Genomic DNA, 17414 nt, shown 5'->3' on the forward strand with positions numbered 1-17414 from the left:
CACTATCTGAAGGGTCTCGACCCGAAACGTCACCCGTTCCTTTTCTCCAGAGATGCTGCCTGACCTGCTGAGTTACTCCAGCGTTGTGGGTCTCTCATCAGCAAAATAACGTTTAGTTTAGTTTAATTTAGTTTAGGGATGCCTCACGGAAACAGGCCCTTCGGCCCACCGTGTCCATGCTGACCAGCGATCACCCGAACAATGCTTCTGTCCTACACACACACTAGGGACAATTTACAGAGGCTGATGGGGTGGGAGATTGCAACCTTCACGTGGTCCACCTTGTTTCGACGACTGCAATCAACCCGGCGTGCACAAACAGAAGATCAAACAGAACAAGTTGTCTGACAACTTTGGGCTGTGCACGTCATACACAAGAAGAAGCAGACGACAGAGACCAATTAACCTACAAACCTGCGCGTCTTTGGAGTGTGGGAGGAAACCGGAGTAAAAAACGGTCACGGAGAGAACGTACCAAACTCCCTGTGGACAAACTCATGGTCAGGATTGAATCCGGGTCTCTGGCGCTGTAAGGCAGCAACTCTAGCGCTGCGCCACCGTGCCACCCCTGAAACTAACCTAATTTCTGTCAGGATGTAACCAAGGACAACAATATACAAGGCTGCGAATTATTTAAGCTCCCGTTCCCAATACCATGCCCTTGGCCTGCTCCGTTGCCACAGTGAGACCACAAGCATTCTGGAGGAACCTCTTATTCAGCATGGGTAGCGTGCAACCGAATGGTGTGAACACTGAAATCTCCAATTTCAAGTGATAACCCTTGAATCACTTGAATTCACTTCGGAGGAGGTAGGAGGTACCGAAGATCTCGGAGAAAACTCGAGCAAGTCACGGGGAGAATGTACAAACTCAGTACAGACAGCACCCGTAGTCAGGATCGAACCTGGGTCTTTTTGCGCTGTAAGGCAGCAACTCTACCGCTGCGCCACTGTGCCGCAGTTTAATCTGAAGTTATTGGAATTATTTTTTTATATTTTGGTCCTGAAATATAGGACCTCTCACTTTCCTGTGCTCCCCCAGCCAAGTGCACAACCATTTCTCAAACCAACCATCTCCCAACCCCCCCCCCCCCCCCGCCCCCACAGTAACCCTGCTCTCCCTTTCAACCCACACTCATTTCCCATCTCCGAGTTCCTAATTTCCCTTTTACGATCGATGCGATACAACAAAACTTTATTTATCCCAGGAGAGAAATTGGTCTGCCAACAGTCATGAAAACACAGCAAGATACATGACATTAAAGTGACAAGTGGAAAGTCCAGGATTGGGGATGGGCAAAGATTGGGAAGTGGTTGGGAGGGAGATTGGCGCGGACTCGGTGAACCCAAGGGCCTGTTTTCGCACTGTATCTCTAAACTAAACTAAACTAAACCATCTGAAGCCAACCATTCTCTGAGTTAAGGGCCTGTCCCACGGGCATGCGACTCCATGTGGTAAGCGCGACCTAAAGGGCCGGTCCCACCAGCATGCGACTCCATGCGGCAAGCGCAACCTAACGTGGTCGCTTGAGCCGTACGGCCTCGCGGGGCCGGTCCCACTTCAATCGCCGGAGCCGTATGGAGTTGTGCGGAGCTGGTCCCGACATCACGCGGGGCTCCGAAAAACTGACCGGGTTCAAAACATTCCGCGCGGCAACGGCCCGCAGCCACCTCGACGCCGTACGTCACGCGCAAACTTCCCGCGGACTTCGCTCGCACTTCATGTCACTCACTCGACCTCCGCGCGGCCCCGCTTCTGGTTAGGTCGCGCTTGCCGCATGCAGGCGCATGCTGGTGAGACCGGCCGTTTAGATCGAGCTTGCCGCATGGAGTCGCATGCCCTTGGGACAGGCCCTTTACAGTCTACACAACAATGGTGAATCTGTGGAATTCTTTGCCACAGAGGGCTGTGGAGGCCAAGACAAAGGATATTTTTTAGGCAGAGTTAAATAGATTCTTGATTATTACGGGTGGTGGGGGTTATGGGGAGGAGGCAGGATAATGGGGTTAGGAGGGAGAGATAGATCAGCCATGATTGAATGGCGGAGTAGACATGATGGGCCGAATGGTCTAATTCTGCTCTTATCATTGATGAACGTGAACAATCACGAGGCTGGAACTTAAAAATAGAACATGCCAACGATTCCAGGGAATTGTTGTATTTGTGTTGTTGGACGTCGCGAGGAGATATTTTTTAACGGCTGTATTTGTACTCCTACCTGTCCCTGAGAATGGTCCACAGCTCTCCCCCTAGGCAGGCTTCCATTAACATGTAGAGGTATTTACTGTCCTTGAAAGTCCTGTACAGTCTGCAAGGAAAAGGGAACAAGGTCAGAACAGAGTCAATTCACCGACGGAAACATAGCAACATAGAAAATAGGCGCAGGAGTAGGCCATTCTGACCTTCGAACCAGCACCGCCATTCAATATGATCATCCACAATCAGTACCCCGTTCCTTCTTTCCCCCCCCCCATATCCCTTGATTCCCCAAGAGCTAAATCTACCTAACTACCTGACCTTAGCTGACCTAATTTGCTAAGACCTACTTTCAACAACACCTTTGATGGGCTGCGGGGAGAAGGCAGGAGAATGGGGTTGAGAGGGAAAGACAGATCAGCCATGAATGAATGGCGGAGTAGACTCATAAGTTCATAGGGGCAGAATTAGGCCATTTGGCCCATCGAGTCTACTCCACTTAGTACCGGTGTCAGAGGTTAAGGGGAGAAGGCAGGAGAACGGCGTTAGGAGGGAGAGATAGATCGGCCATGATTGAATGGCGGAGTAGACTTGATGGACTGAATGGCCTAATTCTAATCCTATTACTTATGGGACCGCCACATGACCGTCATTCCATCATGGCTGATCCACCTTTCCCTCTCGACCCCATTCTCCTGCCTTCTCCCCGTTATATTTGACATGGATTGCGCAGTGGCACAGCGGAGGTGGCACGGTGGCGCAGCGGTAGAGTTGCTGCCTTATAGCGCCAGAGACCCGGGGTCGGTCCTGACCACGGGTGCTCGATGGGCCGAGAGGCCTATTTCTGCTCAGGTGGATGGTGACACCGGGAGCTCGCGGGTCCCCGGTGGGAGACTGCTTTGCGGGGCACCGACAACAGCGACTTCTCCCGCCCGAATTGCGGGGTTGAGAGTGACCTGGAGCGAGGCCTTACAACGCCCGGCGCGGCTGTAAATTGCCGCGGACTTGCTAGCGCCCGCCGGGGGCTCCAACATCAAGACCCGGGGCAGGGACTTACATCGCCCGGCGTGGCTTTGAGTGGCCGCGGACTTGCTAGCGCCCGCCGGGGGCTTTGACCTCGACTTCGGGAGAGGAATGGAGAGCAGGGGAGAGACAAGTTTTGCCTTCCATCACAGTGAGGAGGAGACTCACTGTGATGGATGTTTATGTGAATTGAATTGTGTTGGTGTGTGTCTTGGTTCTTTTTTTGTATGGCTGCAGAAACCAAATTTCGTTTGAACCTCATGTGAGGTTCAAATGACAAATAAAAGGTATTGTATTGTATTGTATTGTATTGTATTGAAAGGTAGACAAAAATGCTGGAGAAACTCAGCGGGTGAGGCAGCATCTATGGAGCGAGGAATAGATGACGTTTCGGGTCGAGATCCTTCTTCAGACAGAACCTAGAAACATCAGTTGACATTTTTCAGCGCAGTTCACACTGCAGTTAATTAGGTAGCTTCCGTTCAGTGACTGAAATTGCCCTCTTTGACAGACACAGACACAAGAGACTGCCGATGCTGGAATCTGGAACAAAACACAAACTGCTGGAGAAACTCGATGGGTCAGGCAGCTTCCGTGAAGGGGAAAGGAATCATTGACGTTCCGTGCCGAATTCAAACGCCGACAATTCCACGCCCTTCCACCTCATTGGAGAACTTTAAACTTTCACAATCGGACTTCATCGGACTTCAATGTTTACGCTTTGCACTAAATGTCGCACCCTTTATCTTTTATCTTTCCACTGTGGACGGCGTGATTGTATTGATGTACAGTTTAGTTTTGAGACAAAGCACGGAAACAGGCCCTTCGGCCCACTCAGTCCGTGCTGCCCAGCGATCACTAGTACGTACAGTCGTTCCATCCTACACAGTTGGGACAATTTACAGAAGCCAATTTGCCGACAAACTTGTACGTCTTCGGAGTGTGGGAGGAAACCAGAGCGCTCGGGGTGAACCCCACGCGGTCACAGGGGGAATGTACAAACTCCACACAGACAGCGCCCGTAGTCAGGATCGAACCTGGGCCTATGGCACCGTAAGGCAGCAACTCCATCGCTGCGCCGCCGTGCTGCCCTTGACTTTGGCACGGAGAACGGCTTAATGGATTCCCGCACCGCGCACTTCTTGCGACAGTGTCTGAGAATTGCCGGGCTAATTAGTTTTGTTGACCTACAAATCAATGGAAGAAGAAGCTGGAACTTTGGCACAATGCCCAGAGAAACAGCACGGATAGTGCAAACATGGTGCCCATGGCCATTTATCAAAGTCATAGCATGGAAATCACAATGGGTTCCATCAATATGCTATTTGCTAAGAGAAGCATAATATTGGTTGATGTTAAATGCAGACAGGTCATGGGCCGATCTACTGTGCGTACAGAAACCATTTTGAAACGCAGATACAAAGCCACAATTACGATCCAATTGGAAAATACAAATACATAATCTCTTCTTCTCATTCATTCAGTTTAGTTACCTTTAGAGATACAGCGCGGAAACAGGCCCTTTTTTCCCGCCGAGTCCGCGCAGACCAGCGATCCCCGCCCACCAACACTGCCCTACACACACTAGGGCCAATTTACATTTACACCAAGACAATTCATCCACAAACCTGTTCGTCTTTGGAGTGTGTGGGAGGAAACTGAAGATCTCTGAGAAAACCCACGTGGTCACGGGGAGAAACTCCGTAACCGTGCAAACTCCGTACAGACAAGCACCAATATTCAGGGTCAAACCTGTGTCTCTGGCACTGTAAGGTAGTAGCTCTACTGCTGAGCCACCATGCCGCCCTAACGGACCCTATTTTGTCAATCTCGCTCAGTTTTTTTATCATCCTCACCAGCAGTAATATACTCACACGTGTAAAATTTAATTTATTATTAAAATAACTGTGAAACAGACTGTTGACGTTTTAACTTACTGAAAACAATTAACGGATAAAAGCATTGCAGATCTCACACCTAACAATGAAACGTGTGGAAACATTTCTTAATATATCAAACGATCCAAATCTCTGGGAAGGAACTGTAGATGCTGGTTTACACCAAAGATAGACACAAAATGCTGGGGTAACTCAGTCTGCACATTTCCAGCATTTTGTGTCTATCTTCCGTTCCTTCCTATACATTTCGTCACCCATTCCTTCTATCCAGAGATGTTGCCTGTCCCGCCGAGTTACTCCAGCATTTAGTGTCTATCTTTAAAAGATCAAAATCCATTCCATTGACTCCATCTACACCTCACGCTGCTGCGGGTGGCAATACGCTGTGACTGTACGGGTGACTACACCTCACGCTGCTGCGGGTGGCAATACGCTGTGACTGTACGGGTGACTACACCTCGCGCTGTTATGGGTGGCAATACGCTGTGACTGTACGGGTGACTACACCTCACGTTGCTGCGGGTGGCAATACGCTGTGACTGTACGGGTGACTACACCACGCGCTGCTACGGTTGGCGCCGTACGATGGCAGCCTCGCCAACGGTCTGTCTCATTCTTTTCTTCTTTTGTTGTTTTTAGTCTGTTGTTAAATGTATTAGTGGGTCTTTAGTTTTGTAATATGTGGGGGGCGGGGAGGGGGGGAAACTTTTTTAAAATCTCTTTCCTCGACGGAGATGTGACTTTTTCTGTATCGTATCTCCGTCCACACTGCGGTCCCTTTGCTGGGGACCGACTACGGGAGCTCCAACTTGGTTAGGGATCGCCTTCGGGAGCTCCAACCGCAGGAGCTTCCACCGCCCCGATCGCGGGAGCTTCGATCGCCCCGACTGCGGTTGGTTCCCCTGCCCCGAAGAAGATGATACATTATTGCCTTCCATCACAGTGCGCTGTGGTGGATAATTATGTTTACTTTTATGTAGTTGTGTGTCTTGTTGCTTTTTTGGAATGACTGTATGGCAAAGCAAATTCCTTGTATATTTTTACAGACTTGGCTAATAAATTAATCACAATACAATTGCAAGACAATAATCAAGGGCCAGTCTCACCACAGTCGCTCCCCTCTCCCATCAGGCAAGAGAGACAGAAGTTTGAAGACACACACATCCAGATTCAGGGGCTGCTTCTTCCCAGCTGTTATCAGGCAACTGAACTGTTCCCTTGTTAATTAGAGTGCGTTCCTGACCTCCCAACTACCTCATCGGAGATCTCACCTGTTATTGGACTTTATCGGGCTTTATCTTACACTAAATGTCGTATCCTTTAAGCTTTATCTATACACTGTGGACTGCTTAATTGTAATTATGTATAGTCTTTTGACTGGATAGCACGCAACAAAAGCTTTTCACTGTCCCTTGTTATACGGTACAATAATTTAAACTAGAATAAACACTATCAACATATTTTTTCTATGTATTTCACCTTAAAAACATCTCTTCGAGAAACAAGATACATTTATTTGTATTCACATGTACCAATTGGTACAGTGAAATGTGTGGTCGCCACACAGCCATACGAATAATAAAGAGCACAGAACACGATAGTCTTTAACACAAACATCCCCACACAGCGGGGTCAAAGTTTCCCACTGTGAGGGAAGGCTCCAAAAATTCAGTCATCCTCCTCTGTTGTCCTCCCAAACCCCCCGCTGTCGCCACTACGGGCGGCTCGATGTTCAGGCCCGCTCGCCGTGGTGACGGAAGTCCGACATCGGGACTAGAGGACAACCTCAGCGGCTTGGGCATCCAAAACGGCCACCTCCTACCGGAGTCCGCTGTCCCCGAAGTTTTTTACCTAAACTACACAAGTGGCCACAGTGACACAGCGGTATAGTAAAGCTGCTGGCCCTGACGGCATCCCCGGGCGCGTGCTCAGGGCCTGTGCTGCGCAGCTGACAGACGTCTGGACTGACATCTTCAACCTGTCACTTGCCCAAGCAGTTGTCCCCACGTGCCTTAAAACCACCTCCATCGTGCCAGTACCAAAACACTCCACTGCGGCAAGCCTCAACAACTTCCGCCCAGTTGCACTTACCCCCATCATCACCAAGTGCTTCGAGAGGCTGGTCCTGGCACACCTCAAAAGCTGCCTACCCCCCACACTGGATCCCTATCAGTTTGCCTACCGCAAGAACAGGAGTACGGAGGATGCCATCTCAACGGCACTTCACTCCGCCCTCTCCCACCTCGACAACAGAGACACTTACGTACAGCTTCTTCCTGGCGGCTGTCACTCTACTCAACAACGTACCTCGGTGACTGCCAATCACCCCCCCCCCCCCCCCTGGACACTTATTATTATTTATTCAAATCATTTGCTATGTCGCTCTTCCAGGGAGATGCTAAATGCATTTCGTTGTCTCTGTACTGTACACTGACAATGACAATTAAAATTGAATCTGAATCTGAATCTGAATAGTCGCTGCCTCACAGGCTGTGGAGGCCAAGTCAGTGGATATTTTTAAGGCAGAGAGACATAGATTCTTGATTAGTACAGAGGTTATAGGGAGAAGGCAGGAGGATGGGGTTAGGAGGGAGAGATAGATCAGCCATGATTGAATGGCGGAGTAGACTTATGAACTATTCATGTTCTCCAGAGATGCTGCCTGACCCGCTGAGTTACTCCAACACTTTGTGTATTGATTTCAGCAGCCCTGTTTGTTATTTTTGTAATATCTTCGTTTCCGTGTGGTTGCTGCCGGGATCTTACCTCACTATGAAGTCTGAATGAGCCTCCTGCATAATCTGCTTCTCGGATCGTATGTGCTCCTGTTGCCGCGTGTCCACAATGTGCCGCTTCTTCAAAATCTTCATTGCATACGTTTTGGACTCCTCGCTCTTCAATTGAACCTACAATGGAGATGGTCGTGAAGAAAAATCAGATCGTGAAGATGGTTGTGAAAAATTGATCAATTGGCCAGGTGGGCTTTGGAATGGTGGATCTCCACATCACAAGAGTAGAAATTGTCCAGCCAGAGCTGTACACACTTGTCGGCATCTGCATACAATGGCGTCTTGTGCTTCTTGTGCGCGGTGGTGGAAAGATTGGTGGAAACGGGGCCGCGACGTGAACGCTCTTTCCTTGACCCCTGGATGGTTGATGGGATTTCATACAGAGAAATGTGAGGTGTGGCATTTTGGGGAAGTCCAACATGGGCAGGCCCAACACAGTGAATGGTAGGGCTCTGGGTAGTGTTGTGGAGCAGAGGGATCTAGGAGTACAGGTGCATGGTTCCGTGAATGGTGGAGTCGCAGGTAGATGGGTTGGTCAAAAAGACTTTTGGCACATTGGCCTTCATCAGCCAGAGTATTGAGTATAGAGGTTGGGAGGCCATGTTGCAGTTTTACAAGACGTTGGTGAGGCCACATTTAGAGTATTGTGTTCAGTTCTGGGCACTGTGTTATAGGAAACATGTTGTCAAGCTGGAAAGGGTTCAGAGAAGATTTACGAGGTTGTTGCCAGGACCTGAGAGCCTGAGCTACAGGGAGCGGTTGAGTCGGCTGAGACTATTCCTTGGAGCGCAGGAGGATGAGGGGTGATCTTATAGAGGTGTATAAAATCATGAGAGGGATAGATCGGGTAGATGCACAGTGTCTCTTGCCCAGAGTGGGGGAATCGAGGACATGGGTTTAAGGTGAAGAGGGAAAGACTTAATAGGAATCAGAGGGGTAACTTTATCTGACAACGGGTGGTGGGGGAATGGAACAAACTACGAGAGGCGGCAGTTGAGGCTGGGCCCATTGCAAAATTTAAGAAACAATTAGACAGGTATGTGGATAGGAGAGGTACAGAGGGATATGTGACAAACGAAGGCACGTGGGACGAGGGTAGATGGGATATGTTGGTCAGTGTGGGCAAGTTGGGCCGAAGGGCTTGTTTCCATGCTGTGTGACTATGACTCTACAGGTAATGAGGTCAGTGGGCCAAATGCATGTCATTGAGACTAGCCCAATATGCCAATTTGGGTCAGCATGGCCAAGGTGGGCCGAAGGGTTTGATTCCATGTTGTAAGGCTCTATGACTCAAAGCAGTCGTATTATTGTGAAAATCGTTATTATACATCACTGTTTGCCATAATTAGTTCAGCTTCTCATGTTTCCTTCAAGAATGGTTTCACCTGACCAAACAATGTATAATTAAAGAAAATAGAATTGAATTTAATTGACCTATACAGTTTGCCTTCGTTATTATGGATCTCTTTATAATGGATTTTGTTACAGCGGATGGAATGACTGTTAGGTTGTGCCAATAGGCAAAGACAACACCACAAACTTATAAAGAATTATGTGTGCTACTTTCACTGTTTCTATGAACCTCGTTCCAAATATTATCTTTCATATGGAGAAGCTTGCTTATTTATGTATTTATGTATTGTATTTATTTACCTTTCTTGTACATCAGTGGAGCTGCATACTAAATCTCGTTGCACTGACGTGCAATGACAATAAAAGATATATTATTATTATTATTATTATTATTATGCTCTCCGATTTACGATGCTTCGACTTATGATGTTTCGACTTTACGGTGTTGTACCGGCAGCGAGCCGAAGGATCACTTCCGGTCACGTGATCAAATTCTATCAAACGCATTTTCGACTTACGATATTTTCGATTTACGATGGGATTATTGGAACGTAAAACCCCATCGTAGGTCGAGGAGCAGCTGTACCACTTTCGTTATAAAATTTAAAATATATGAACTATCATCCCCTTGCTCGGCTATAGTTGTTTATATAGTGTATATTATGTCAGTGTGGGAATGGGAAGGGGAATTGAAATGGTTGGCAAAATCCCGTAGGCCGAAGCAGACCCAGGGTAAGTGTTTAGTGAGACGGTCACCGAGTCTACGTTTGCTCTCGCCGATGTACAGGAGCCCACATCGGGAACACCAAATACAGTAGATGAGGTTGGAGAAAGTGCAAATGAACCTTTATACAACCTGAAAGGACTATCGGGGTCCCTGGATGGAGTCCAGGGAGGAGGTATAAGGACAGCTGTTGCATCTCCTTTTTTTACAGGTGAAGGTACCTGGAGAGGCGATGGTTTGGGTGGGAAGGGATGGGTGAACCAAGGAGTTGTGGAAGGAATGGTCCCTGCTGAAGGCAGAAAGGGGTGGAGATGGGAAGAAGTCTTTAGTGGTGGGATTCCTTAGAAGGTTCCCGATGTTTGGGGAGTTCTGAAACAGGGGTCACAGTTTAAGAATAAGGGGTAGGCCATTTAGGACTGAGATGAGGGAAAACTTTCAGCCAGAGAGTTGTGAATCTGTGGAATTCTCTGCCACAGAAGGCAGTGGAGGCCAATTCACTGGATGTTTTCAAGAGAGAGTTTAGATTTAGCTCTTAGGGCTAAAAGCATCAAGGGATATGGTTGAAAAGCAGGAAGGGGGTACTGATTATGGATGATCAGCCATGATTATATTGAATGGGAAGGGATGAGAGAACCAAGAAGTTGTGGAAGGAACGGTCCCTGCGGAACGCGGAGAGGGGTAGAGCTGGCTTGATGGGCTGAATGGCCTACTCTTGCACCTATTTTCTATGTTTCCATGTTTCTAAGGTGACGGAAATGGCGGAGGATAATGTGTTGGATGTGGAGGCTGGTGGGGTGAAAGGTGAGGACCAGACTTACACTCAGTCTGCCAAGGCCTCTACAATCTCCCATTCCCACACTGACCTTTCACTCCTGGGTCCCCTCCATTGCCTGAGTGAGGCCACGTGCAAATTAGAGAAACAGCACCTCACCTTTTGCTTGGGTAGCTGACAACCCAGCGGTATGAACATTGAATTTCTCTAATTTTTAAGTAACTTAATCTCATACTCCCTCCTCTTCCCCCTCACCCCACCAGTCAGCTCACCCTATGAACCTGCATGTCTTTGGAGTGTGGGGGGGAAACCGGAGCACCCGGGGAATACCCACGCGGATCACTGGGAGAAAGCGTACAAGCGCCGTACGGGCAGCACCCGTGGTCAGGATCGAACCCGGGTCCCTGGCGCGGTGCGGCAGCAACTCTACCACTGGGAGATATGGACTTGGAGTGAACGATATCTCGGGGCTAGCAGAATCAAGGGGTATGGGGAGAAGGCAGGCACGGGTTACTGATTGTGGATGATCAGCCATGATTACAGTGAATGGCGATGGTGGATCGAAGGGCCAAATGGCCTACTCCTGCACCTATATTTTCTGTGTTTCTATAAACGCAGTCTATTCGCTGTAATATGCCTTGCCTTGAAATGAACATGAATGGGCCACATACAGTAAAATAATTCTCAAAATCTGGGTCAGAAAACTATCCCCCCCAGGCATCAGAGGAAAATCTTTCTGCCACATTTCTAATATAAGTCTCACAATTATATATTTACATAAGAATCCATGCTCGACATAATATTTAAGAATAAATGGGAGTGCATCATTAAGTTTGACTCTCAGAAATGAGGTCAGGTATGTAATAAAATACAATGCACGACAAAAAAAAATATCCTCGGCTTACTGAAAGATCTTTCGCCTGTGGCAGAACGGTGCTGATGGTAATAATTGCTGCCTATCAACAAACCATTTGCAAGACACTGGAATTTACTCTTCCGTAACGTTGTGGTTTTAAAGCAAATTGAATTGATTGAATGATATACAGAGAGGAAAGGGCCCTTCGGCTCACCAACTCCCCGTCGACCATCGATCACCCGTTCACACTAATTGCCACTGTCTCATCCACAACCGACACACTAGGGGCGATTTAAAATGGGGCAATTAACCTGTAACCTATAACGGGGCTGCACGGTGGCGGAAAGGTAGAGTTGCCGCCTTACAGCGAATGCCGCGCCGGAGACCCGGGTTCGATCCCGACTACAGGTGCTGCCTGTACGGAGTTGGTACGTTCTCCCCCGTGACCTGTGTGGGTTTTCTCCGGGAACTCCGGTTCCCTCCCGCACTCCAAAGACGTACAGGTTTGTAGGTAAATTGGCTTGATAAATGTAAAAAAATAATCGTCCCTAGTGTGTGTTAATATGTGGGGATCGCTGGTCGGTGCGGATCCGGTGGGCCGAAGGGCCTGTTTCCGCGCTGTATCTCTAAACTAAACTAAACTAAAACTATGACCTCTTTGGTCATAAGGTCATAAGTGATCCATGTAGAATTATGCCATTCGGCCCATCGAGTCTACTCCGGCATTCAATCATGGTTGATCTATTTCTCCCACCTAACCCCATTCTCCTGCCTTCTCCCCATAACCCCTGACACCCGCTCTAATCATAATATCTCCTCTCACATTACCAACCTGATGTAAAACATTTTAAGGCTCTTAACCTACCCCACAAGTCAAAGTTATTACTCGTGGGCCACTGTACCAATGTTTGGCGGTGTAAAGAGTGGCACGGTGGCACAGCGGTAGAGTTGCTGCCTTACAGCGCTTGCAGAGCCGGAGATCCGGGTTGAATCCTGACTACGGGTGCTCTCTGTATGGATCTTGTACCTTCTTCCTGTGACCTGCGTGGGTTTCCTACAGTATCTTCGGTTTCCTCCCACACTCCAGAGATGTACAGGCTTGATATAATTGTCCCTAGTGAGTGTAGGATAGTGTCAATGTACAGGGATCGCTGGTCGGCGTAGACTTGGTGGGCCGAAGGGCCTGTTTCTGTGCTGCATCTCTAAACTAAACCAAAACTAAACACATACGACTGGAATGTTTCGGGCCGAAACGTTGCTTATTTCCTTCGCTCCATGGATGCTGCTGCACCCGCTGAGTTTCTCCAGCACTTTTGTCTACCTTCGATTTTCCAGCATCGGCAGTTCCTTCTTAAACACATACGACTGGAAACTCTACGACAAGGATGGAAACTGTGGATTAAGTGTTCAGAAGCAATCTGCTGAGGGTGGAGAGAAGATATCTTCTCCGACCATCACACCTAAACCAACATATCTTCCGTTGACTCCATTTACACCTCACGCAGGGATCTTGAGGAGACAGTATTGGGTGGAGTCAGGTGCAAATCGGGTTTGTGTGGGAATGAACTTCAGATGCTGGTTTACACTGAAGATAGATACAAAATGCTGGAGTGACTCAGCGGGGCAGGCAGCTTCTCTGGAGGGAAGGAACGGGTGACATTTCGGGCCGAGACCCTTCGACCCAAAACGTCACCCATTCCTTCTCTTCAGCTCTATACTCCAGCTACTGAGACGCTACTCCAGCATTTTCAGTCTGTCTTAGGTGCGAATCAGGATTATCGGGTCGGACTGAAGGATATAGTCTGGGTTTGGAATGGGATGAAGCATCAAAGTGAACACTGAGGCCCCTGGTTGAGGGAGCTGGGGCCAGATAGTGTAGTTCAGTTTAGTGTATTATTATCACATGTACCGAGCTACAGTGAAAAGGTTTTTGTTGCGGGCTAACCAGCCGGAAAAAAGACTGGATATGATTATGATCAAGCTGTCCGCAGTGTACAGATACAGGATAAAGGGAAACACGTCTAGTGGAAGATAAGGGCCGCTGAGGAGGATTTTCACCGTCGGGGTTCGGCGTCGGCGTTCTATCAGCCCGGCGAGAGGGCCTGAGCATCGGGCCGCCCGGGGTGGCGACTGCGGGTGCTCGGGAGACCCCGACCACGGGTGAACATCTGGGAAGATCGGAGGGGAGGCTGGCTGGACTATGGTGCCTTCCTCACCTTGGTGCCATTGTGTTATGTTGTGTCGTGGACTTTGTGTTTGTGCTTTTTTTTTAAATTCTATTTTATTTTTAATATGTTTTATTATTTATTTTTTATTTATTTATTTTTATGATACTGACTGTAAAGGGAAATTCATTTCGTTGTCTCTAATTGAGACAATGACAATAAATTTGAGTACAATACAATAAAGTCCAGTGAAGTCCGATTAAAGATTATCGGAGGGTCTCCAATGAGGTAGATGGGATCCAGTTGGTGATAGGATGGTTCGGTTGCCTGATGGCAGCTGGGAAGAAACTGCCCCTGAATTTGGAGGTTCAATTCAGTTTACGTTATTGTCATGTGTGCAGTGAAAAGCTTGTTGTTGCATGCTAACCAGGAAGCGGAAAGACAATACATGATTACAGTCGAGCCATTCGCAGTGTAGGGAATAATGCTTAGTGTAAGGTAAAGCCAGTAATGTCCGATCGCAGAGATGAGGTGGGAAGTAGTTCAGGACTGCTCTCTTGTTATGATGAGATGGTTCAGTTGCCTGGGAGGGGTGCAAGGGAGGGGTGCAAGGGAGGGGTGAGGCAAGGGGTGATAGGTAATGGGTGGAAGCGGGTGAGGAGGGAAATGATGTGCAGATGGAACTCAGGTAGGGGAAGGGGGTTAAACTGGTGGATGAAATGTGCGGGAAGGAACTGCAGATGCTGCTTTAAACTGAAGGTAGACTGGAGTAAAAAGCTGGAGTAACTCTGCAGTTCAGACAGCATCTCTGGAGAAAAGGAATAGGTGATGTTTCGGGTTGAGACCCTTCATCAGACCGTTGGGCCATAAGCTGCCCAAGTGAAATATGAGGTGCTGTTCCTCCAATTTGCGTGTGTCCTCATTCTGACAGTGGAGGAGGACTTGAGATTCGGGAAATCAATGTTCATACCACAGGGCTGGACTATACCTTGGATGTTACTGGGGTTTTTTTTCAAGTAACCCTTACATTCCCTCTCTCTCTCCGTCCCTCCCCCACCCTGATCATCCTGCTATTTTCACTGTTCGAATCCCTTCGTTATCACCTGACTGGTATCAGACTGGTCGATGATTTATTTTGATAAAAGTGATACCTCAACACTATTTCCAGAAGACAGTTTTAGTTTAGCGATATCTGTGCTGCACGGAAACAGGCCCTGGCGCTCACCAACTACACAGTGAACATTCAACACCCATTCACGCACTAGTTCTGTGTTAGCCCAATTTGTCCTCTACCTCCTGACACACCAGAAATGAATTTAGAAACATAGAAAGATAGAAAACAGGTGCAGGAGGAGCTCATTCGTCCCTTCGAGCCAGCACCGCCATTCATTGTGATCATGGCTGATCGTCCCCTATCAATAATCCGTGCCTGCCCCCTCCCTTTACAGAGGACAATTGACCTAGGAACCGGCACGTCTTTGGGATGTGCGAGGAAAGTTTTCAAAATGAATCTTTTGACAGTTTGTTGCCACAAACCTCGGTAATTAAAGAAAAAAAATCTAGAATGATATTGCCAATTGACAATGTAATTCATTAACCACTGATCGGTATAATTCAAGAGCAATAATTTATCAAGGACAGAGCTTGAAAGGTCAAAGGAGATGTTGAAGAATGTCAGGTTCTATTATGGTTAAAATTAATGTCGGGGTCCTTCTGTGATTTGCAGCCTTAAGTTTGTAGATTCCACTGGTATAAACGTCACCCATTCCTTTTCCCCAGAGATGCTGCCTGAACCACTGAACCACTCCAGCTTTTTGTGTACACAATTTAAGTCCTACTCCTGGCAACAAGGAAATATTGTGTTTTAAAAATGTTACACGTCAAGATGATGAAAAAATAGACAGGTTCCAATATTACAGCCTTATTCAAAAATTATTCAAAACAGTGTAAAATGTAGGAAGACAAAAATGCTGGAGAAACTCAGCGGGTGAGGCAGCATCTATGGAGCGAAGGAATAGGTGGTGTTTAGGGTCGAGACCCTTCTTCGGACTGATGTGGGGGTTGGGGGTGCGGGAAGAGGAAAGGAAGAGGCTGAGTCTGGGCTGTGGGAGAGCTGGTAGGGTGAGGGGAATGATGGAGAAAGCAGGCAATTTAGGACTGAGATGAGGAAAAACGTTTTCACCCCGAGAGTTGTGAATCTGTGGAATTATCTGCCACAGAGGGCAGTGAAGGCCAATTCACTGGCTGTATTCAAGAGAGAGTTGAATAGAGCTAGTAACTACGCACTTCGTCCAAGCACAGTGTCATGCAAGCCGTCTTAAATGACCACCTAAACTGTCATTTCGCAACCTAAAAAGCTGCCTAGGTTGCCCAGCTGGAAATAGAGAAAAAATATTAAGTGAGAGCCCTGAGGAACATTCTGCAAACTCAATCAAAATCATTCCACAAGTCAGGTCTGAATATATTCCAACCTTTGACATTTCTACTCTCCCTTGAGGGAAGGTATAAATGTAAAATATGTACGTGGTCAACACACTTTCAAAATATACAAACAAAATAGTGTATCGCATATTTTTAGTTTTGGAGAAACAGCGCTGAAACAGGCCCTTCGGCCCAATGAGTCCATACCGACCATGCGATCCCCGCGCATTAACACTATCCGACACACATGTGGGACAATTTTGTTTTTACACTATACCCAGCCAATTAACCTACAAACCTGCACATCTTTGGAGCGTGGGAGGAAACCGAAGATCTCGGAGAAAACCCACGGGGTCACGGGGAGAACGTGCAAACCCCCTACAGACAAACGCCCGCAGTTGGGATCGAAGCCGGGTCTCCAGCACTGCAAGCGCTGTAAGGCAGCAACTCTACCGCTGCGCCACCGTGCCGCCCCCTGGAGTTATTGTGACCAGGACCCACCTCAGAAACCTGAACAGAACAGGTGTGTTTAAAGCAGGGGAGGATGGTGAATCTATGGAATTCATTGCCACAGACGGCGGTGGAAGCCAAGTCAGTGGGTATTTTTAAAGCAGAGGTCCTTGATTAGTACGGATGGAAAAGGCTACGGGGAGAAGGCAGGGGAATGGCATTGAGAGGGAAATTATTGAATGGGCGGAGTAGACTCGATGGGCCGAATGGCCTAATTCAGCTCCGAGAACTTATGAACTTTTACCAGACTGCATCTATAAAATGACTACAGTACTTGAATGGCAGGGCAGTGCAATCAATCCTCTTTGGGAAGTCTGTGCATTTCAGAAAATGCTGCCTGCTTTGCCAATGTGGAATGCCTGACTATATGTGGAATGATGCTGGGAGCATCTGCGTGCATTGAACGGCTGTCTGGCTGACCTCTGCATCGCCTCGTTCAGAGCGGATGTTACTCTGTGGTTGCAGGTTCCCATCCCGGTGATGACACCGACCTCAGACCTCAGACCAGCACTGCCTTCACATACGCTGCACTATGCTGACCTTGTTTGTTTTGTGTGTACGTACGTGTGCGTGTGTATAAAGATATACACGCATATGTGTGTGTGAGTATTTGTGAGCATGTGTATATTTTCACACACGCATTGAACTTCTTTTTCTCTGTTGTTTATTATATTGTTTACTAAGTACTATGCTTACATGTGTAGGAA

General features: G+C 47.8%; 1 protein-coding gene across 3 annotated transcripts in view; it reads right to left on the reverse strand.

Moving 5' to 3' along the window:
- The window catches only part of prkg1 (protein kinase cGMP-dependent 1), a 445216-nt gene that overhangs the window by 16410 nt on the left and 411392 nt on the right, over positions 1-17414 (reverse strand). For all 3 annotated transcript variants that reach the window (XM_033034352.1, XM_033034353.1, XM_033034354.1), the window contains exons 11-12: positions 7884-8023; positions 2219-2308 (exon numbers count right to left, since the gene is read on the reverse strand). In XM_033034352.1, coding sequence (XP_032890243.1) covers positions 2219-2308; positions 7884-8023 — 230 coding nt within the window. The remainder of the gene's footprint in view (positions 1-2218; positions 2309-7883; positions 8024-17414) is intronic.

Source organism: Amblyraja radiata, chromosome 15, assembly GCF_010909765.2.
Source record: "Amblyraja radiata isolate CabotCenter1 chromosome 15, sAmbRad1.1.pri, whole genome shotgun sequence".
NCBI classification, from domain to species: Eukaryota; Metazoa; Chordata; class Chondrichthyes; order Rajiformes; family Rajidae; genus Amblyraja; species Amblyraja radiata.